The sequence below is a fragment of the Schistocerca nitens genome, chromosome 9 (assembly GCF_023898315.1).
Source record: "Schistocerca nitens isolate TAMUIC-IGC-003100 chromosome 9, iqSchNite1.1, whole genome shotgun sequence".
NCBI classification, from domain to species: domain Eukaryota; kingdom Metazoa; phylum Arthropoda; class Insecta; order Orthoptera; family Acrididae; genus Schistocerca; species Schistocerca nitens.
Window position 1 is genome coordinate 262,741,607 of NC_064622.1, and position 22,810 is coordinate 262,764,416.

Genomic DNA, 22,810 nt, shown 5'->3' on the forward strand with positions numbered 1-22,810 from the left:
AATTATGGTAACAAAAAGTTTAGGAAAGCATTTCCACAGCAAGTAAAATGTTAACGTGTGTAATCACAGCGGAGCCTTCACTATTGCTGTGTAATCGAACACGAGTCGAGTAGTGAGAACACCAGATGGTTATAAATAACCATGGATGCTTGTATGCGTTACATCTGCAAGATATCACTGCTTCGTGCACCCATTAGATTGGTTCTGTTCAGACAAGTTCCGTGGTTGTGTGTAAGCCATCTGCTCCTCAGTTCACGCACACCACGGTACCTTGCATCAGAAATTAAGTGACTTTCATCTCATCGTAAATAAATAAACAAATATTATACTGATATGTTCATGATAAACGCAGTAATAAGGGCATTGTCAATTCGGTAATTTCAGTTTAGGTGAGATGCTTCAGAACGAAGGCTGTTTATCTTATTACACTATTTTCGTTAGTTTCTTCATGCCTGAATCCATAGCCTCGATTTAATTCCTGACTGACAAAACTATTTTAAACATCCACCTAGGATACCAAATACTTTATACAAGATTACCTTTATTTAATTATGTATTACGTTATTGCCGCGCGGTCTGAGGCGTCTTGTCACGGTCCGCGCCGCTCTCCCCGTCGGAGGTTCGAGTCCTCCCGCGGGCATGGGTGTGTGTGTCGTCCTTAGCTTAAGTTTAAGCTAGATTAAGTAGTGTGTAAACTTAGGGACCGATGACCTCAGCAGTTTGGTCCCATAAGACCTTACCACACATTTCCAAGTTACGTTATTGGCTAGTTTAGACCAGTACGCCTGTAATAATAATAATAATAATAATAATAATAATAATAATAATAATAATAATAATTACGGCTCTAATAAGAAAACAACTGTAATAATAATATCAACAAAGTAAAAAAGTAAACTATTCATTTAACATCGCGTAAACTTCCCTTCTCAAGCACTGCAGATAACTATCCTATGAGGTAAAGGTTCTGAGCACTATGGGACTCAACTTCTGAGGTCATCAGTCCCCTAGAACTTAGAACTACTTAAACCTAACTAACCTAAGGACATCACACGCATCCATGCCCGAGGCAGGATTCGAGCCTGCGACCGTAGCGGTCTCGCGGTTCCAGACTGTAGCGCCTAGAACCGCTCGGCCACTCCGGCGGCATGAGGTGGAGGATCATGCACAATCTCGTTTTTGTGATACTCGCAATTGAACTTCATTGTACTATGTTTTACGTTTAAATTGTTTTAGTACAGTAAAAATAAGCCACAGAAACATCAAATGCTGGTTGTTTTGGGTTACTTATTATGAATGTGTGAAAATAATAATTTTTGCTTAAGTGCGCACTATTTCCCTGCTTCACTGTACTCTTGTGAAATCGGATGTAGTTTTCTGAAACACAATGTAGCATCCACTTAATACGTTTCTGTGCTTTTAATGCCTCTTGTATTCATATACAAGTTACCAATACATTTCACCACATACATTCTCGGCTGATATCATTGTATATTTGTTTTTTCAGGAGATCGACGTGGTGTCTAACGATACGGGTTTCCTGTCGGGTGCGTATATGATCACGATCGAGAACTGCTCTTTGGTGAAACTTGGGGCGCACACACTGGAGAAGGCAGCTGGACTCCAGAAGCTCAGGGTGCTGAATGTGTCACACCTGGAGCTGGAATCGATACTCCCCAAATCGCTCAGGGAGCTCGTCCTCTCAGGCATCGACGAGCTCGCCTCCATCCCAGTGGCCATATTCCAGGTAACTCCAGTGACGCTGACCCCATTACTGCATGTGCCCGATCTCTGTCAGCTCCAGTTCGTCCTTCTACTGGGGCGAGTCCGACCAGGGTTACGTAGAAATTTCTTTGTCCGCCAGTGAAAGATAGAAAGTAAATTAATGCGCAACGTTGACAACGTGGCCGTCTTTTAGATGAAATCATACAGCTCAACATACACTATCTGATTACGACTTCTAGACAGCGCTATGCTATGTGGAATTGGCCACTAGATATGATGAAAGCTGGACACCCGCCAGTAGAAGAGGAGGCGGGGAATACTGTACAGTCAGTGCAGAAGAAGTAACAGCACAATCCCCCCAACAGGGATTCGAGTCCTCCCTCGGCCATGGGTGTGTGTGTTGTCCTTAGTGTAAGTTGTTTAAGCTAGATTAAGTAGTGTGTAAGCGTAGGGACCGATGGCCTCAGTAGTTTGGTCCCATAGGTACTTACCACAAATTTCCAAAACTTCCATCTGCCAGGAGAACTCGAACATGGACTATAAGTTGTACGTCACGTGAGTAATCTGATTCCTCGCGAACATTTCAGCCCTTCTAAAGCTGCCCAAGTAGACCGTTGGTAATGTGACTATGAAGTGGAAACGCGAAGGGACGGTCACAGCTATATCAGGACCAGGCCGACCTCATCTACATCTCTACATCTACGTCCATGCTCCGCAAGCCACCCAACAGTGTGTGGCGGAGAGTACTTTGAGTTCCTCTATCGGTTCTCCCTTCTGTTCCAGTCTCGTATTGTCCGTGGAAAGAAAGATTGTCGGTATGCCTCTGTGTGGGCTCTAATCTCTCTGATTTTATCCTCATGGTCTCTTCGCGAGATACACGTAGGAGGGAGCAATATACTGCTTGACTCCTCGGTGAAGGTATGTTCTCGAAACTTCAACAAAAGCCCGTATCGAGCTACTGAGCGTCTCTCCTGCAGAGTCTTCCACTGGAGTTTATCTATCATCTCCGTAACACTTTCGCTATTACTAAATGATCCTGTAACGAAGCGCGCTTCTCTCCGTTGGATTTTCTCTATCTCTTCTATCAACCCTATCTGGTACAGACCCCACACTGGTGAGCAGTATTCAAGCAGTGGGCGAACAAGCGTACTGTAACCTACTTCCTTTGTTTTCGGATTGCATTTCCTTAGGATTCTTCCAATGAATCTCAGTCTGGCATCTGCTTTACCGACGATTAATTTTATATGATCATTCCATTTTAAATCACTCCTAATGCGTACTCCCAGATAATTTATGGAATTAACTGCTTCCAGTTGCTGACGTGCTATATTGTAGCTAAATGATGAAGGATCTTTCATTCTATGTATTCGCAGCACATTACTCATGTATTGACGGACAACGACAGTAGAGCATTGCGGAGGTTGGTTTACAAAATAGCACGGAATCAGTGGAAGAAATCACTAGTGCGTTTGAAAGCGCTACCGGCAGTCAAACTACCACAATACCTGTGCGTAGGGAGTTAAAAATAATCGGACACAATGGTCGAACAGCTCCTCATAAGCCATTGGTAGGAAACACGTGTCATGGTGTAAACTAGGACTGTTGATATTTACAAAAAATCGTAATGCGGTATATCGATATTTAAAAATACCATAATAGGCTCACAGCATATCGATAACAGCAAAGATACATCGATTAAACGACACAAAATTATCGACGTGCCGGCCTGTAAAAATAATCACTGCATATTGTAAATATACAGACGGGTTTAGAGCTTTATATTTAAGTATTGATTTATTATTATGTATTCTGTACACCAACAAGCTAGCAGCCTACCTACCCCTCTTAGAGCAAGAATTGAAAGGAAAACGATGCACGTTCACGCTTGGCGATAACCACTTTGCTACTAATCGTAATGCATGTAAGTGGCACAATAAAAGTTGACTGATGGGTCCGTCTTCGGTGTGTCACATATCGAATTTGTCTGGAACACTTCGTATCTACTTCCCAGTTTCTCAATTTTGTTTCTTTTTTTACAACGTCAGCGACCTAGCATCTATAGTATCGAAATCGCTGGGTGAAGTTAAACGTTGCAGTTTCTGTAAGGAGCGCCGAGCGCTGATTACGTCAGCATTTCCCCTTAGTCGTCTCCGCCCGCCCCAAAGACAAGTCTCGTCATTTAAATTTTTGTTCATCATTTTCAGCTACTATCTTTGAAGAATGCCGATGTGAAGAAATAACACTCTAGTTGCGTTAAAAATTGTTTATTAACGTGACTGGTGCGCTATTTCTTCACATCTTGTTACTCCATTCACACCGACACTCACCAGTGGAATCGGACTTCTTTTTTTGTGCCACATATACTTGCTGCACACAGTCAAAGAGAAATGTTGGACATGATGAAGCTCAAAAAGTAGTAAGGCACCTTCACACATTGAAAGTAAAATTATCTTCAAAAGAACAGCTTCAAATACTTACCGAAAATAGCGAAAAAAATATAATATAAAATATCGGCACTCGACATTGCCATTTTGATATCGATATATTATAGGAAAAGATACCGCCCGATGTATGTTTATACTCTTGGGAAAAAATCGATAGATCGATATTTTGTCATTAGTCCTAGTGTAAAGAGCACAGTGGACGACTGGAAATGAGTGATTTGTCGTAATAAATTCCACTGTCCTCTGTGCCAATCCAATAGAAGGGTTTGTGTTTGGCTAATGCCTGAAGAACGTTACCTGCCATCAGGTGAGGTACAGGGGAGGTGGCCTTATGGTATGGGGTTGTTTTTTGGTGTTTAGGGTGTGGTACCCTTATTATGCTTAACAAAGAGCTAAATGCCGGACAATACGAATACATTTTACAGCTTGGCGTACTACGCCCAAGACAGTTCGGAGGCGATGATTGCTTGTACCGGCATAACGATGCATCTTGTCATAAAACAGGAAGTGGTTTGTGAACAACAGCGTCCCTGAAACGGACTATTCATTGAGTTGCATTTCTGCAAGCACGAACCAATTTGATGTGACAAAGCAGACCGGATAATTCGTCTGCAGGTTCTGATACACCCAAGTCGTACACGCTTCGTCAAAGTGTTATGAATCGAAACTTGGAGACATGCTTTCTCCACTGATATATATGGCCATTCTGCATGTCACTGAGGTTTTACACAGTCGTCTTTTGAAACCCTAGAGGTAGTTATGAATATCGCTGTAGTATCACTCGTCATCTATGAGTCTGTCTCCGAATCGCCAGATTGGTGGGCTGTTAGGCATACTCAACCCATAACAATAAGTATAAAAACACTAAATAATAAGTATAAATACACATTTCATGCTCTGTAACCGGTTCGAGGGAGACAGTGGCAAACTACATCCAAATCATGGAGCTGTATGCACTCCACCTCAATTTCTGAATCCAACTACACTGTCCAGTCTTATTAATGTGGCCACCTGTCACAAGCCTGAATAGTCCCTTTTGCAGGGAGACGTGCAGGAAGAGAATCAATGAAGTTCTGGAAGGTACCGACCGAGCTGTATAGCCATGCCGCTCCAATGCTGCGATAAGCTGTGCTGGAATTTTCGGTTGAGGATTCATGCTGCAAACAGTCAGATAGACGTGGTTCCACAGATTCTCGATTAGGTTTAAATAGAGAAACAATTCGGAGACGATTGTTGCTTGTGTCATAACGACGATGCACCCTGTCATAAAGCAGCAACTGTGAGACAGTGGTTTGTGGACAACACAACCCTTGAAATGGACTGGCCTGCGCAGAGTCCCGACCACAATCCAGTGGAATGAGTTAGAACATCGACTTCACTCCATACACCAGTAACCAACATCATTATCTTCTCTGGTTTCGGTTCTTGAGGAAGAATGGGCTGCCACTCCTCCACAGACATTCAGAAACCTCACTGTAACTGTCCCCAAATGGCTGGAAGCCACCATAACGCCGAAGGATGGACACATAACGTATTAATGTCCCCTAATATGTGGGTAGATCTGATTAGGTAGTATAATTAACAAGAAGACTCCCATTTTCACCATCGAAAACACTGCTCACAATCTTTCTGAAAGAAGAAATGAACTTCCAATTTTTTTGTTTGAGCTCCATTATTGTATTCTTGTTTCGTTTTTGTTTTAAAGTGGTGGTCCCATGATCTATCTACAAGGAGCTGCATTCGTTTTGAAATTGTTGCCGTGAAACTCGTTTTCTCATTTGCCTATGGTTGGCACTCAACAAATCTTAAATAAAGATTTCTCACAGTTAATTATCTATGTAAAATGTTTCGTACCCTTTCTTCTAATGTTCATTTGGCGTCAGCTATTTCCTACACATTTAATATTCTATGATCCACTACCATATCATACACTTTTTAAAAAAAATTATTTTATTTTGTCTTTTAAGCCCTACGGCCATCTTCTGAATAAAAAGACGCCCAGTGACTCCGGAAAGCGTCAGATGACACTTTAACATAAATTTTTGCTCATGACGTAATCTATCACCCATGGATGTTTGATGCAAATACTTTGAAACATCCTCTATATAGCATCTTTCCAACTTTTCAACTCACATTATACTTGCTCAATATGAGCATTGTTTCTGACGTGGTAAACGTCAATATGAGTAGCATATGCATGCGACTGCCTGCTTTGTAAATCTGTTCATAGAATTACATATCTGCAGGCACGAACTAATTTTATGTGACAATACAGACCGAATGATACGTCTACAGGTTCTGATATACCTGCCCCTAGTGGTACACGCTTCGAGTCTGTCTCCAAATCGCCAGATTGGTGGGGTGTTAGGTATGCTCAATCCACAACAATAAGTAAAAATACACTAAACAATAAGTATAAATACGTTTTTGATTCTCTGTATACAGGTCGGTGGAGGTAGTGTAAAACTACCTCCAAATCATGGATCTGTATCTACTCCAGCTTAATTTCCGCATCCAACTACACTATCCATCTTATTAACGTGGCCACCTGTCAAAAGCGTGAATAACCCCTTCTGCAGGGAGATGTTAAGGAAGAGAGTCAATGAGGTTCTGGAACGAACCGACAGAGTTGTGGATCTATGCCAACTCTAGTCCACTTGCAAGCTTCGCTAGGATTCTCAGTTGAGGGTCCATGCCACAAACAGCCCGATCGAGGTGGTCCCACAGATTCTCGACTGGGTTTTAATCCTGAGAGTTTGGTGCTCACGGCAGTAGAGTTAACTCCCCTGGTGCTCTTCAGACTGCACACTTGTACTGCAAAGTGGGTGACACGTTCCATTGTCTTGCTGGTAGATTCCATCATTCCGAGGAGTTGGATTGATTTTGGGGAAGAGACCAGACAGAGAGGTCATCGGATTAGGGAAGGATGGGGAAGTAAGTCGGCCGCGTCCTGTCAAAGGAACCAGCCTGCCATTTGCCTGAAGTGATTTAGGGAAACTACGGAAAACTTAAATCAGGATGGTCGGACACGGGATTGAACCGTCGTCCTTCCGAACGCGAGTCCAGTGTGCTAACCACTGCGCCACTTCGCTCGGTAGATGCCGAGGGAAAACAAACTGCATGTAGGGGCGAGCATTGGCTCCAAGAGTGGATGAATACTTGTGTTGATCCATTGTGCCTTCCAGAATCACAAGATCACCCAGGGAATGCTACAAAAATATTACCCAGACCAACACGCTCCTTCCTCCGACCTGGACCCTTCCGACAATTGCTGCAAGGCCGTACACGCCAGCGGCAGCCTGTCCGATGGAGCATACAACGCGATTCATCTTAAAAGGCCACCTCTCGCCACTCAGTGGGCTCCCACTGGCAGTCCTGGCGTGCAAAGTCTAGCCTTTGTCGCCAATGAACAGCAGTCAGCTTGGGTGCATGAACTAGGCGCCTGCTGAGGAGGCCCACACGCAGCAACGTGCGCTGAACAGTCATTGAGGAGACATTGTTGGTAACCCTTGTTTCATCTGGGCTGTCAGTTGCTCAACAGTTGCACCTCTATTCGTCCGTACACATCTCCAAAGCTGTCGTTCACTCCTGTCATCTATTGTCCATACTGCACCGCAGTTGCCTCGGCTACAGGTTTGGATAGTGCCATTTTGCCATATACAATACACTTTAAACGAAGCGGCAGGCGAACAGTTCACAAAACTAGCCATTTCGGGAATATTTCCACCCTTGGCTCGAAAGTCAATCATCATGCCCTCTTGAACGCCAGATAATCACTCTGTTTCTGCATTAAATCAATGACTGCACTGTGTTTTTCTCGTGTCCCCGACTCGGTTTATATACACTCCACTGCTAGTCATGTCTCCTGCCACCTGTGGGTGGTTATTGCACGTTGACGTCGAGCGTAGATAGTAATCCCGTTAATGTGGCTGGACCGTGTGTCTTCTCCCGATCGTGTTCTCTACCAGTTATACAGTTTCCACACCACTTTTAACTCCTAGAACACTTCCAGTTCTCCTACATCTCTCCCATGATCCTATAGTTCTTCCCATCCTTGAGAATCTTGTTCTGCTACCATGCCTCTACCAACATACCTACCATTCATGTCCATCTACTGGACACTGTAATGTACTTTTCCTTCCAACCGTAGCTTACCCTCGTCATCCTGAATGAAGGCTGCAATCAAACTTTTCCTGCCCTGTTGTCTTTCCACGCATCTTCTAACATGTACATCGCATCTATCAGTTCTCTCCCACATAGATTGCATACGCTCCTTTCCATATAACATCCACTCCAATTCGTCCCATACTGCAGTCCATACACACAGTTTCGAGGAACCCCCATTACATTAACCTCATAACGAAAAAAGTGCACAACGTATCACCACCATCTAAATCTGCATCTGCACCTACAGCTACAACCACATTTACATCTACCTCTACATCTGTACTCTGGAGGCCAGACGGTACCAATTATGGTATCACATGTTAGGCTGAGGTCAGAGTGCCACCGACGACGGTCGCCGGACGCCATCGACAGAGGCTCAAAATGGTTCAAATGGCTCTGAGCACTATGGGACTTAACTTCTGAGGTCGTCAGTCCCCTAGAACTTAGAACTACTTAAACCTAACTAACCTAAGGACAACACACACATCCATGCCCTAGGCAGGATTCGAACCTGCGACCGTAGCGGTCACGCGGTTCCAGACTGAAGCGCCTAGAACCGCACGGCCACACCGGCCGGCCGACAGAGGCTGCCCAATAACATCACCCGACTGTTTAGTATTTTGTCCGTCATAAGCGACTGTAGTCGTGTATAGTGAATTAATAAGCAAACAGTTTGCATAAAAGAAATTTAGTATCTTGACCGGATCCGGGCACTTAGCGCCCTTCTTCAGAAGTGTATGCACTTTATTATTAGCACTCGCAAATAATGCGATAAGCATAATAACCTTCTGAAGAAGGGCACTAAGTACCCGAAACCGGTCAAGAAATTAAATTTCTTTTATGCAGTTGGTTGCTTATTATTTCATTATATCGCCCGACTGATGGTTTGCAGTGCGTCCGATCTCCATGGTCGGTTTTTGGTGGGATGAATACCGTCACACATACGTGCTTGGAGACGAATCCTGCGTTACTATTAAAACGACGCCGACTGCAAGTGAATGAGCTAAGCTTGCCTCGAGAAGCCCTTGTCAGTTATTGGAACAAAAAGGCGTTTTACGATTATCTGAGCACGAAGAAAGAGACGTTCTGTCACATATTTAGTTGTAAGCACATGGTATCTTTTTCATTATTAATTCTATTTGAATACTTTGGCAATAAGTGCTGTTGCTCTATATCTGGTATTAACTCCAATTGTGCCAGAGTAATATTCAGTAGAGCATCTCACACTAAGGCTTTTGAAGTAGTATAACGAGCAGGACACAATTTTTTAACTGTATTTGCTCGCTGATCATCTTTGTCCTTCAGTTTGTGCAATCAGTTAACTGGAAGTGAATAATTTTATTTCTCCTTTGGTTAACATATACTTCATAGTTAATAATTAGTGTAGCAGTTTTGAAATATCAACAGAACGAAAACAATTTTATTGCAAAAATGTCGCAGAGGAAATTACTTTTACATTAGGTAGCTTAAATTGATGTGCTTTCCTCAGTTATACTCCAAACTAGAAGCTGTTAGTCATAAGCTATTTCTATGGATGTTGAGAGAAACCTGCCATAGTTCCTGTGGAATCATAGGCATGGTGCCATTATCTGAGGCACCAACTGGGTGACAGACCTCTCCACATCTATAGAAACGTCTTAAGTCTCACAACTTTTAGTTTGGAGTACAACCGAGGAAACGACAATATAGGAGCTGTGAGGCATAAGATATTTTTATGGACATTGAAGGAAGTATGCCACAGTTTAAGTGATATCACATCCATGATGCCCCGGAAAACGGTATCGAAAACTAATGGTCCTTTCGAAAGTTTTCTAATAGAGCAATTGTTGTGATAATTAAACTATCAAAGTTAAATAAATATAATTTCGAATACTGCTATACTCAATGTTATGCAGTACTGATATATTCATGTTACACACTTCTGGAGGTAGTATGGGGGACTTAGTAGATCAAGTTTTATGTAGAAACACATGTCCAGGAACGTCATCCAACGGCGTTACAGAGCATCCAAGTTATGGGCGCCGGCTCCTATAAATTTATGTACATTGATCAGCCATAACATTATAACCACCTGCCTAATAGCCAGTACGTCCACCTTTGTCGCGGACAACGGTGGCGACACGTCGTGGTACGGAACCAACGAGGGCTAAGAAGTTAGCTGCAGGGAGTTGGCACCACATCTGCATACACAAGTCACATAATTTCCGTAAATACTGGGGAAGGGGGCGATGAGCTCTGATCCTACGTTCAATCACTTCCCGGATGTGTTAGATCGGGTGAGGGGGGAGGGGGTCAGTAGATTAATTGGATCTCGTCACTGTGTTCCTCGAACCTTCCATCACACTCCTCGCCTGATGACGTGTCGCATTATCTTGTTGAAAAATGTCACTGCCTTCGGGAAACATGGGCGTTATGAAGTGGTGTACGTGGTCTGCAACCAGTGTACGATACTGTTTGGCCGTCATGGTGCCCCGGACGAGCTCCATTGGACCCATGGATGTCCACGTGAATGTTCTCCAGAGTATAATGGAGCCACCGCCACCTTGTCTCCGTCCCGCAGTACAGGTGTCAAGGAGCTGTTCCTCTGGAAGACGACGGATTTGCGCCCTTCCATCGACATGATGAAGAAGGTATTGGGATTCATCCGACCATGCAACGTTCTGCCGTTGCGCCAATGTCCAGTGCCGATGGACACGTGCCCATTTCAGTCGTAGTTGCCGATGTTGTGGTGTTAACGTTATTGCATACATGGGCCGTCGGTTGCGGAGTGTTCGGTGGACTGAGTGTTCATACACACTTGTACCCTGCCCAGCATGAAAGTCTGATGTTAGTCTCGCCACAGTTCGTCGCCTGTCCCGTTTTACCAGTCTGCCAAGCCATCGATGCCGTACATATGTAATGAGGAGCGACCGCCCAACCCCACGACGTATGGACGCTGATTCACCTTGGTTTCGCCCCGTGATGAGGACACTCACCATAGTACTCCTCGAACACTCGACGGGTTCTGCATTTTGCGAAATGATCGTGTCGAGCCTCCGGGCCATCACAATCTGATCTCGGTCAAACTCAGATAGATCGCGCGCCTTCCCCATTCCACACACGGACAGCACGATCATTGATAATACTACATCGTGTGTGTGTCTGACTACAGTCATTCCTCCCCAGTTGACCCTGCTATAGTCTGGACGGGTTTATATCGATAGTAGCTCGGTGGTCATAATATTGTGGCTGATCGGTGTATATACGGGGTGGTTCCGTGATGAAGTTACAAACTTGGTAGGATGTGGAGACGGATAGGTGTATCAATCAGAGGTAAGGGTCGCTCTCTGGAAACGAAAGAATCGAAAGTTACAAATCATTCTGATACCTATGACAGCGTAATACTTGTACCAGTACTGTTGATGCCAAGAATGTAGGGTATGCAGCTTTCAGAGGTGGTAGTATGGACCAGGACAAGAAAAATATCTAGGGAACATGGGTTCTAAAATGCATACCTCAAGAGCTATGAGCACTTGTTCATCTTCGCTAGTGTGAAAAACATCTCCCCTATTGATCAAGAGTTCAAAGCTCTTAGCGTATGCATTTTAGAGCCCATGTTTACTAGACATTTTTCTTGATCCGGTCCATACTACCACCTCTGAAAGTTGCCTACCTACAATCCTAGCAACAACTGTATCAGTAGATGTATTCCACTGTCAGAGGTATCATAACGGTTTTCGCTTGTAAATTTCGACTCGTTCGTTTTCGTTACAGGGACCGTGACCTAAAAGTGATACATTTATCCTCCTACATCGTGCTAGAAGGTCTCTAACAGCATCGTGGAGTCACGCTATATATATATATATATATATATATATATATATATATATATATATATATATATATATATATATATATATATAAAAGGCGTTTAAAAAGTTTTGCACAGTCGTCTCTAATTTTTTTATTTTTTACAGGAGGAGAATGAAATTTTTTGTGAACATTCTTGGAACATTTAGCTATTCATTGAGCCTACTCAGTGTAGCCTCCATCGGCTGTGACGCATCTGGCCCAACGTTCTTTCCTTGATGTAAATGCACTTTGATAAAATTCTGGGTATTGACTTTTACACCATCACTTGACACACGAAATAAGGTCTTTCTCACTGTCAAATGTTTTGCGACGCAGGTGCGCCTTCAGACGACCAAAGAGGTAAAAATCAGACGGAGCCAAGTCCGGACTATAGGGAGGATGAGGAAAAATTTTCCAACCCATTTTCCTGCTTTTCTCCTGCGTCATAAGTGCTGTATGGGGTTTGGCGTTGTCATGGTGTAGTCTGATAAGCTGACCCTAAAGCTGTGGTCTGTGGGTCTTGATGGCACGTCGCAGCTTGTCCGATGTCAAACAGTAATGGTCCCGGTTAATTTTGGAGCCAAGTTCCAAAAAGTCAATGAAAATGACACCATACTGATCCTAGAAGAAGGAGGCCATCACCTTTCAGCCTGCTGCTCGTGAAAGCCTTGGTTTCTTCTTCGGAAGGAAACCCGTATGACGCCACTCCATGGACTGGGTTTTGCTCTCAGGTTCGGACGAGGACAACCTTGTTTCATTCTGGGTAATGACTCCGTCAAAATACTGTTTCCACTCTCCAGTAAAGGCTTTCGTGAAACCCTCGCACACATTCTGCCTCATCGTTTTCATTCCTCTTGTCAGTAATCTACGCACCCAACGTGCACAGTTTTGCTCTGTACCCTAGTGACTGTACCAGTGATACCACACTACTCGATGACAAATGAGTCATTTCAGCAAGCTGTCGTGTCGTCACGCATCTGTCATTGTGGATGATCTGATCAATGGTCTGTTTATTCACATCACTCCCTGCTGTCGATGGTCTTCCGCACCGTGGATTGTCCAGAGAGAGAATTCACCTTCCTTAAACTTTTGCACTTACCGCTGGATACTGCTGCGATCCACTGTGTCCTCCCCATAAACAGGGAGCAACTTCCTATGAATCGATGTCTCAGAATCATCGCCAGCCTTGAAGAGGAACTCCATCATCGACCGTTGTCGCAAGCTGACATCTACTTCACGGTCCATTGTGGCTCACCTGTAAATAAAAGAAAATACTTTTAGATACCAACTTATGGTTAAATTTTCCAAGTATATTCACAAAACATTTCATTCTCCTGCTGCAAAAAATAGAAAAAAATTAGTGACGACTGTGCAAAACTTCTTGAAACCACTTTGTACATACATTTACAGGCGCCGGGGCTATAGCTCTGACTCTCTGTAACGTCGCTGGATGACGTTACTACGTAAAACTTGATCTACTAAGTCCCATCTACAACCTCTAGGAGTGTGTAAGATGTACTGTGAAGCCGGCCGGAGTGGCCGTGCGGTTCTGGGCGCTACAGTCTGGAGCCGAGCGACCGCTACGGTCGCAGGTTCGAATCCTGCCTCGGGCATGGATGTGTGTGATGTCCTTAGGTTAGTTAGGTTTAATTAGTTCTAAGTTCTAGGCGACTGATGACCATAGCAGTTAATCGCATAGTGCTCAGAGCCATTTGTACTGTGAAACACTCTGTATACACTACTGGGTATTAAAATTGCTACACCAAGAAATAATGCAGATGATAAACGGGTATTCATTGGACAAATATATTATACTACAACTGACATGTGATTACATTTTCACGCCATTTGGGTGCATAGATCCTGAGAAATCAGTACTCAGAACAACCACCTATGGCCGTAATAACGGCCTTGATACGCCTGGGCATTGAGTCAAACAGAGCTTGGATGGCGTGTACAGGTACAGCTGCCCATGCAGCTTCAACACGATACCACAGTTCATCAAGAGTAGTGACTGTGGCGTATTGTGACGAGCTAGTTGCTCGGCCACCATTGACCAGACATTTTCAGTTGGTGAGAGATCTGGAGAATGTGCTGGCCAGGGCAGCAGTCGAACATTTTCTATATCCAGAAAGGCCCGTACAGGACCTGCAACATGCGGTCGTGCATTATCCTGATGAAATGTAGGGTTTCGCAGGGATCGAATGAAGGGTAGAGGCACGGGTCGTAACACATCTGAAATGTAACGTCCACTGTTCAAAGTGCCGTCAATGCGAACAAGAGGTGATCGAGACGTGTAACCAATGGCACCCCATACCATCACGCCGGGTGATACACCACTATGGCGATGATGAATACACGCTTCCAATGTGCGTTCATCCCGATGTCGCCAAACACGGATGCGACCATCATGATGCTGTAAACAGAACCTGGAATCATCCGGAAAAATGACGTTTTGCCATTCGTGCACCCAGGTCCGTCGTTGAGTACACCATCGCAGGCACTCCTGTTTGTGGCGCAGCGTCAAGGGTTACCGCTGATAGTCAAAGCTGCTGCAAACGTCGTCGAACTGTTCGTGCAGATCGTGGTTGTCTTGCAAACGTCCCCATCTGTTGACGCAGGGATTGGAACGTGGCTGCACGATCCGTTACAGCCATGCGGATAAGATGCCTGTCATCTCGACTGCTACTGATACAAGGCCGTTGGGATCCAGCACGGCGTTCCGTATTACCCTCCTGAACCCACCGATTCCATATTCTGCTAACAGTTACTTGACCTCGATCAACGCCAGCAGCAATGTCGCGATACGATAAACTGCAATCGCTATAGGCTACAATCCGACCTTTATCAAAGTCGGAAACGTGATGGTACGCATTTCTCCTCCTTACACGAAGCATCACAACAATGTTTCACCAGGCAACGCCGGTCAACTGCTGTTTGTGTATGAAACTTTCCTCATGTCAGCACGTTGTAGGTGTCGCCACCGGCGCCAACCTTGTGTGAATGCTCTGAAAAGCTAATCATTTGCATATCACAGCATCTTCTTCCTGTCGGTTAAATTTCGTCTCTGTAGCACGTCGTCTTCATGGTGTAGCAATTTTAATGGCCAGTAGTGTAAATGTAACGTTCTAAGAGTTACAGATGAGGAGTAATGGTTTCTTAAAACTTAGGGTGATAAAGCTTCCTGTTTACGTTCAGGCCCCCTTAAAAATAGTGTATGTTTCTACAACGTAATAATTACTTTCTCTTTTGCAGGAAATTGAGAACATGGAGACGTTAATCACACAAGACGTCGCATTTAAAGAGCTGGAATCTCATTTCCTTAATGGGATAACACTGAATTATACGGAAATAGCAGGATGCCGGTTTCCGAACCTCAGCAGCGATTCGTTGTACATTGAGAGCCTGCAGGTGGTGGTGAAGAGCAACAAATTCGCCAGCCTGGGCGCACGCGCCCTCACGGTGCAGTCAGAGGACGCTACCGTGTCGGATAACACCTTCGCGGCCCTGGCCAGCGGCAGCATACGGTGGCACCACTGGTCCCAGGGAGGAAAGTCGAGGCTGTCGTTTCAGAGGAACACCATCCAGGCGCTGGAGGCGGGCGCGCTGTCCGGACTGGGAGCCAGCGAGAGCTCGACGTCGATCTCCGACAACGTGCTGCTGTGCCTTGCTGAAGAGTACGAGAGCTGCAGGGAGCTGGCCGTCTCCGACGACCTGCGAGTGTGTGACGCCGAGGACGTGTGTCCCTACCGGAAGAGGACCGGCGTGGCGGAGGCGCTGGCCAAGGCGCGCGGCTGCGCTGCAGGCAGCCCGCTGTCTGCAGAGCAGTGCGCCGTGCTCGCGGTGGGCAAGAAACCCTCTGGGGCGGCCTGGCTGCACGCTCCATCCTCCGTGGTCGGCGTCGCCGCTGCCATCGCTCTGCTGGCGACCACCTGGTTCACCGTCTAGCAGCCTGTGCTCGATGCACGCCCGGAAGGCCAACTATACTAACAGACGCACAGTGTCTCGCTTTAACCGTGAAGGACGGTACAACAAGTAACGATGATTTGACGTTAATAAATTTATTGAGACCAAGACGACTTTACCATGAAGTAAAAGGTGCACATTCCAATAATTGTTTTCTGAATAACACAATTCAAAACGTGGGCCAAAACCGTCATTTTTCCTTACGTTGGGTTTCACAACCGTTAGGAATTTGGCTGAGGTTGAAACCATTTTTGTGCCAGGGCTTTCGTCAGAGGTTTAGAATATATTATTGATCTCTTTCGGCTGTTGCGCTATTGTCAAGTGATATCTGAAATATGAGAAACAGACCTCGACTGTATTCAGATGCAGACTATCATGTACATTAAAATGTTATAACCATAAAAATTTTCGAGACGTAAGAGGAAACAAATCGTGAGGTAAACATTAATATATATTTGAAGAAATTCATGTTACCGGCGTAAGCAGCTTTTAGTGACTACTGCTTTATTGAAGTCTGGTTTCGGTAGGAAAGTCTATTTCTAAGTCAAAGTCAAAATGTGTTAAAATAAAAACAACTTTACTAAAAAGAGCAGAAACAACCCTGGACAGTCTTCTGGGACAGTCATTTTGGTGAATATCGAAGTGGTTGTAGGAAGGGCAGATCATGTTCCGAACAAGTATTTAATGCGAAGTCAGTCACGCACCATAGATTACTGAACTCAAGAGATATTGCAGTAATGGTTGCCGATCTGAGAAAGGCCTTTCATTTCGTTCACAAACTGTAACTAAAATAGTTCAAGAATTTGGCGCAAAGTCTGAATTAGCAAATCTAATTTGTGAAACACTCACAGACACAATATTTAAAGAGAAAATGTATGGGAGGAATATCATAATCCTTCGAAACAAACACAAGTGTACGACAAGGTGATGGGCTATCCCCAATTCTTTGTAACTGTATAACTGTATTCTAAAAAAAAAAAAAAAAAACCAGTGGGAATTTGGATTGAAGAACTGAATGAGTATAAGATTTCTAGAATAAGGCTGGGAAGAGAAAACGAAAATACTGGAATAAACTATCTTGAATTTTGTAGATGTCTTTCTGAAAATGTGGCATCTGCTGTCACACAAAATAATCTTTTCGAGGAAATAGCCAGGAGATTTGGCTTATGATTTATTTAAGAAAAATGAATTTTTTTACAAACATTAAAAAAATGCAAGCTGAGCATTACGTAAAAAGTATGTAGAAAAAAATAACATAGGTGCTGAAGAAACAACTGACAGAGAGGCGTTTGGGGAAAAAATACTGGATGTGGAAGGATTCCAAGGTAAAAGAGTGAAAAAAACTGGTCTGTTATGGTCGGAAGACACGATCAAAAAACATAGTCAACAGATCAAGGAGTACTGAAAGAAAAGGATAGAATAAAAATAAATAAGGTACTGAAATTGGCACGTGGTTCTTAGTTGGGCATTCCAAGAAGGAGAAAGAAAGAAACATCCTGGTAGGAGAGCTTCACACTTAAAATGTCATCAAGAAAATTTACATCAAAATCATCTGTACTACTGTCACATATATTGCAGTATTTCTTAATGTTAGAGTTGTTGAGGGATAAGTCGTACTGTTGTGACAGACCTGTGCGGATACGCAATGTGCAGAATATTTGACGGCATTACCGAAGGTCTTTGTACGTCATGCAATTGTGGTGGAGAATATATGACAACAGTACGGAAGATTTTGGTATAAATGTTCTTGACCAAGACGAGTGTTAATTAGAATATGACGTTTCACGTCAGAACCTTCGCTATCCTACGTTTTTATTACAGTGTATTCTTATTTCGACTAGAAAATGGTATTTCTGGGTAAATTAGCTGCCAACAAAGCATTATCAATTTTTAAAAAACCTTAGATTATAAGATAGATTACTTCAAATGTTAGGCCATGTAATTAAAACTTTACTTACATTTAAATGCGCATCAAAGACATTTCAGTACAGTCCACTTACTTGTTTAGCCAAAATGAATACGTGAATTGTACCGAAACGCCTTTGAGGCGCATCTAAATGTAACTTTAATTACACGTCGTGAGTTTCATTTAACCTTACGACCCGAAAATTCTTCGTATTTATTTAAACGACACTTCTACGACCTCAAGTATGTAAAATATTGGTTCCATTGTAATACGTGGGAACACGTCTACGAATATTAAATTATATCATAAACTTCAATATAACGATCAGTAGGACGACAGCAGTAATATTCCTAAATACATTGTTTAAAAATTGTGCATAAACATATACATAAAGCCATCAGTATAGTGCAGATATGACACGAATGACTGCATGTATACTAGTATGTTACTCACAGATTCTATTAGAGACAAGTTCAGCATGTTATTACGATCTTGTACTGAGCAGAACGTGGTCACTTTGTACTGACGTGACCAGTAAAAGACTGTTTATGTAGTGATGGCTGTGCGTGCATTACTCGAAACACATATTTTCATAAGGTGAACGGCAGGTAATAGTGTTCGACATATTTTCGACCAAAAGGAAATCTATTACATTCTGTTATGAAAGCCTTGGAATTCTTAAAGTGAAGTTTTATTTAACTTGTAGTTCAAAGTTCAAAATTTGCAAAATGAACATTTGTCTAAAATATGTTACAGAAAACTTTCATTCCCACTATTATGTGAAAAAAATGTTTCCTACAATTTATAGATACACTGTGCTCACGGAATACAAGAAGGAAAGTTATTGCATTTTTATTTCGTGTGAGTTGGGACTATTTATTTGTTATTAGAAAGGTGCTTGTATGTTAAAGTGATGAGGACGTATTATCTTTGTTATGTCATGTTTGTTTTTGTATTGTTTTTGTTATATAGTTCTGATTTGTAATGAAATGTCTAGAAGGACCAATGAAGTACCGAAAAATTAACATTTCTTTTGTTTCATTCATAACTTTGAGAGACATATTTATAAACTCATATTACATAAAAATGGTGTGTGTACCATACTTTCCACATCAACAGACCTAATAAGGACATGTACAAATGTTTGAGGCTACTGAATAAGAAATACAAGTCTAAAACATAATATTTAATTCCAATGTTAATTAATTTAAAATAATGACATCCATAATGTTATTTTCTTTATAGTACATTCTTCGTTTATGAAGCCATGGTATCCATAAATATTGCATAAATACTATATTGGTATTGATACATTCTATGCAGTTACTAAATCTATTTTTTCGTCACTAAAGCGTTTCGTCTCAGTCTGTTGAAACATCGTCAGATGCCTGAAAACTGCACACATTTTACAAATTGTTTCTACTGGAGGCTAGAAATCAGAGCATTTATCAAGGTACTGAAGTGAGGTTCATTTCCTCCTCTGTTCCTGCTCAATGATGGAAGTCTTCTTTTGTTTTCAATACTAAACACTCGCATGGTGCAAACGTTTAAATACCGTCTCACGCCGAGACTCCGAAGTTCTTTTTGTTGATTTTTTTATTTTATTATTTTTTATGTTTAGTCTGGCGTTTGTAGTTTCGTCATGTTATCTGATATGGGGGATAAGGTGATAGGAAAGAAGCAGCAAATCTCGGAGATTGAGTGACAGTTATGTTATGAAGGGATGTCCACTCTGACGAGGTGCTTTGAATCACTATCAGGATCTGATGACCGCCAAGTCTCTCCCCAGTCCAACATATCAGCGTACCATTACCCATACACAAATTACTTTTCACTATCAACGAAGATGTAATCAGTATTGCAATCACCGCTCACTTGAATATCCATCTCTTTGTGCCATTCCATGACCCCAACAAATCACACCATTTGGCTGTTCCACATTCCACTTAAATGCCACAACCACATACTTACAAATCCACAATCTTCTATCTTGATACCCTATTAAGCTTATTTCACACAGAATGTATATTCTTAGTTTCCACAGCAGAAAAGAAAGCGAGTGGCAGGAATGCGGCTGCAGGTCGTTACAGGATCTGCAGATGCACAATACATGTCATTTTAAAAATATCGTTAGTGTCATACAATAAATCTCATCACAACAAGGCTAACAATGGAGCGTAGTGGTAGGACAATATTTTTGGGGTGGCCAATCCACTGACCATAGGCAGCCACAGGCAGAAAGGAGCTGGTGGAAAGGCTTTGTCCTGCTCTCCACCTTACCTCTCGCAGGTATTCTTCTGAGCTACCTACTGTACTGCATAAAGTTCTCACCACAAGCACACCCAGACCCTTCTCCTTTGCCACAACTCCTGTAATGCTCTCCTGATAAATATCTTTTCCATACTATGTGATCTCGTGAGGTACTCACCTGTGTCCCATCTCCACTTAGATTGCCATACTACCACGCATACGCCATTTGCACATTTTAAACACTCTTGTCAGTCATCACCTATGTCCCGTTTCCCACATTACCAGTCCTATGCCATTTGTACATTTTAGCCCAGTCACACCACATACAGTGGAATGACAGCTGCTCCTGTGACAAGATACCAGCAGGATATCACAACCTACCATCAACAGTCTTTCAGCGTTTCATCAGTATCACCATACGAAACTAATGAAATCTGCATTTTGTAATCATACTTTAATTCACGGTTTTGTTTATTATAAAATAGTATTTACTCGTACTGCTCATGACTTTTCTTTATTTTCTCCATGCCACGTTATCAACATGCATTTTTCAAGTCTTATAGTTTTCGTTATAAAGCCACACTGACCCCTTGCCTACCTGCCGGCGCTTATTTACCCGCATCAGAGTCACGTTGGGTTGCATATACGCTGCAATGGAAACTTCTGCATTGATCCTTGTATTTTTCTCTATAGATAATTTGGAATAATCTTTATTTATGGACTTCCCACTGCCCTCTTGTGCAGAAACCTACAATATAATATATCATTTACACAGCTGACAACCCACTGTACACTTCAGAAGCAGAACCACACAGTAACAAAGAGAGAAAGGTATTTACATATTGTCAACAGAGGTATGATTTTACGTATCGTTCACAGAATACGTACACTATTCCATTTATGCAGTTGTAAGATGCCCCATAGCTTGTGAACTGGCACTTCAATATTAATATAAGTTTAGAAGGGTTATTTAAGCCCTGAAATGCACCATCAAATATAAGACACAATTTTAAAAGATAACAGATTCTGTTAAGAATAGGGACAGGGAAAGCAACTTACTTTTCAATCAAAATCAATTAATAGTGACGCATTATTGAATATTAAACATGGATTGTGAGTTGTGAGATCCTAGTTTCATTACTACAAGCATGATGAAAAACACGTGAGGCAATTCCTATAAACTCTCAAACACCCTTAATAGCGGTTGTTCATTACTGTTTGATGACCTAGAAATCTCTGTCTTTTGGTCGCTATTGATAAGTGAAAGCTTTTCGTCTCCCCAGCTGAAAGATCATGAAGAAACTGCAACGGCATCATACGTGCCTTACGATGTGAAACGTACTTACAAAAAATAAGTTCCGAGGGAGCTTGCAAGTGCAATCTATCCAGATTCTACACGTCATAACAGCTCGCTGCGCAGTTTAATTCACAATTCTAATATGGACGCCATAACACACAGCAAGTTGATGATTCATGAAGAGGGGAAATACAATTAATCAATGCTCTTCAGTAAGTAAAACTGCTTGAAGCTGTAACTCAAAAATAAAATCAAGGATGTAGTTCAGCCATATTGGCTGTGCTCATACACCATCAGGCACAGAAGTCATTACAGGAAAATGGAAAAGTTTGTGACATAAGGCCATGTTAATGTTTAATTTCAATGCAATAAAATGATTTGTATGATAATAACAGTAATAAATGGACTTCGTAATGAACATTAGGTTTCAGACTCGACTAAAAATGCGAATAAAAATGCATAAATGATAGTGCATTGATGACACTCGATGATTGGATCACCAAAGCACTCACCTCCAACTAATTAACAGTCTGAAAATACATAAAATCTTTCTGGATTAGTGGAACTTGTTGGTAACTGCAGTATTTTAAATATAATATAATCCTTATTTTAAGCATTTATTATTTAATTAGTAATTATAATAACAATAATCAATACAAAACCGTGATGTATGGAAGCTCTAACAGGAAGGACAATGGTGAGTTGTGCAGTTGTACATCGCTTTTCCAGTTTTTAAACAGTAGAAGAACAAAAATTCCAAAGACAGCTGAAAATGCACGAGGGATATATACTTTTTTTACAGTAAAGTTCAGCTTTTTCATATAGAGACATAATGATTTTTTATAAAATGCATCTTCACAATTCGAAGGTTGCACTAACAAGCAACACTTCACCAATCTATAGTTTACACAGAGTTGATAAGAACACTATCAGAAAAAAATTCTGGTGGCATGGAAATTATTCATAAGTTACACGTGATAGAATTTTATGTAAAATGATTGAAGTTCCCATTTCCACTGAAGTTGGGAACTGCGTTAATTATCCATGAGCAGATTTCAAAAATAAGATCCTAGCAGCGTCGCGAATTGTAAGTTGCCTTCTACCCTGTGTACTGGAACATGCGTATACATATAACTTCAGAATAATTATTTATGCCCTGAAATACATCCCCTCCAAATATAAGAAACGATTTTAAAGAATAACTGGATGTGACTAGAACGAGCA

At 42.2% G+C, this 22,810-nt stretch overlaps 1 protein-coding gene across 1 annotated transcript in view; it reads left to right on the plus strand.

Annotated features, from left to right (window-relative positions):
* The window catches only part of LOC126203633 (uncharacterized), a 65,494-nt gene extending 46,430 nt beyond the window's left edge, over nucleotides 1-19,064 (plus strand). Inside the window, exons 2-3 of the mRNA XM_049938006.1 lie at nucleotides 1,508-1,747; nucleotides 15,423-19,064. Coding sequence (XP_049793963.1) covers nucleotides 1,508-1,747; nucleotides 15,423-16,115 — 933 coding nt within the window. The 3' untranslated portion in view covers nucleotides 16,116-19,064. The remainder of the gene's footprint in view (nucleotides 1-1,507; nucleotides 1,748-15,422) is intronic.
* The last annotated feature ends 3,746 nt before the right edge of the window (nucleotides 19,065-22,810 follow it).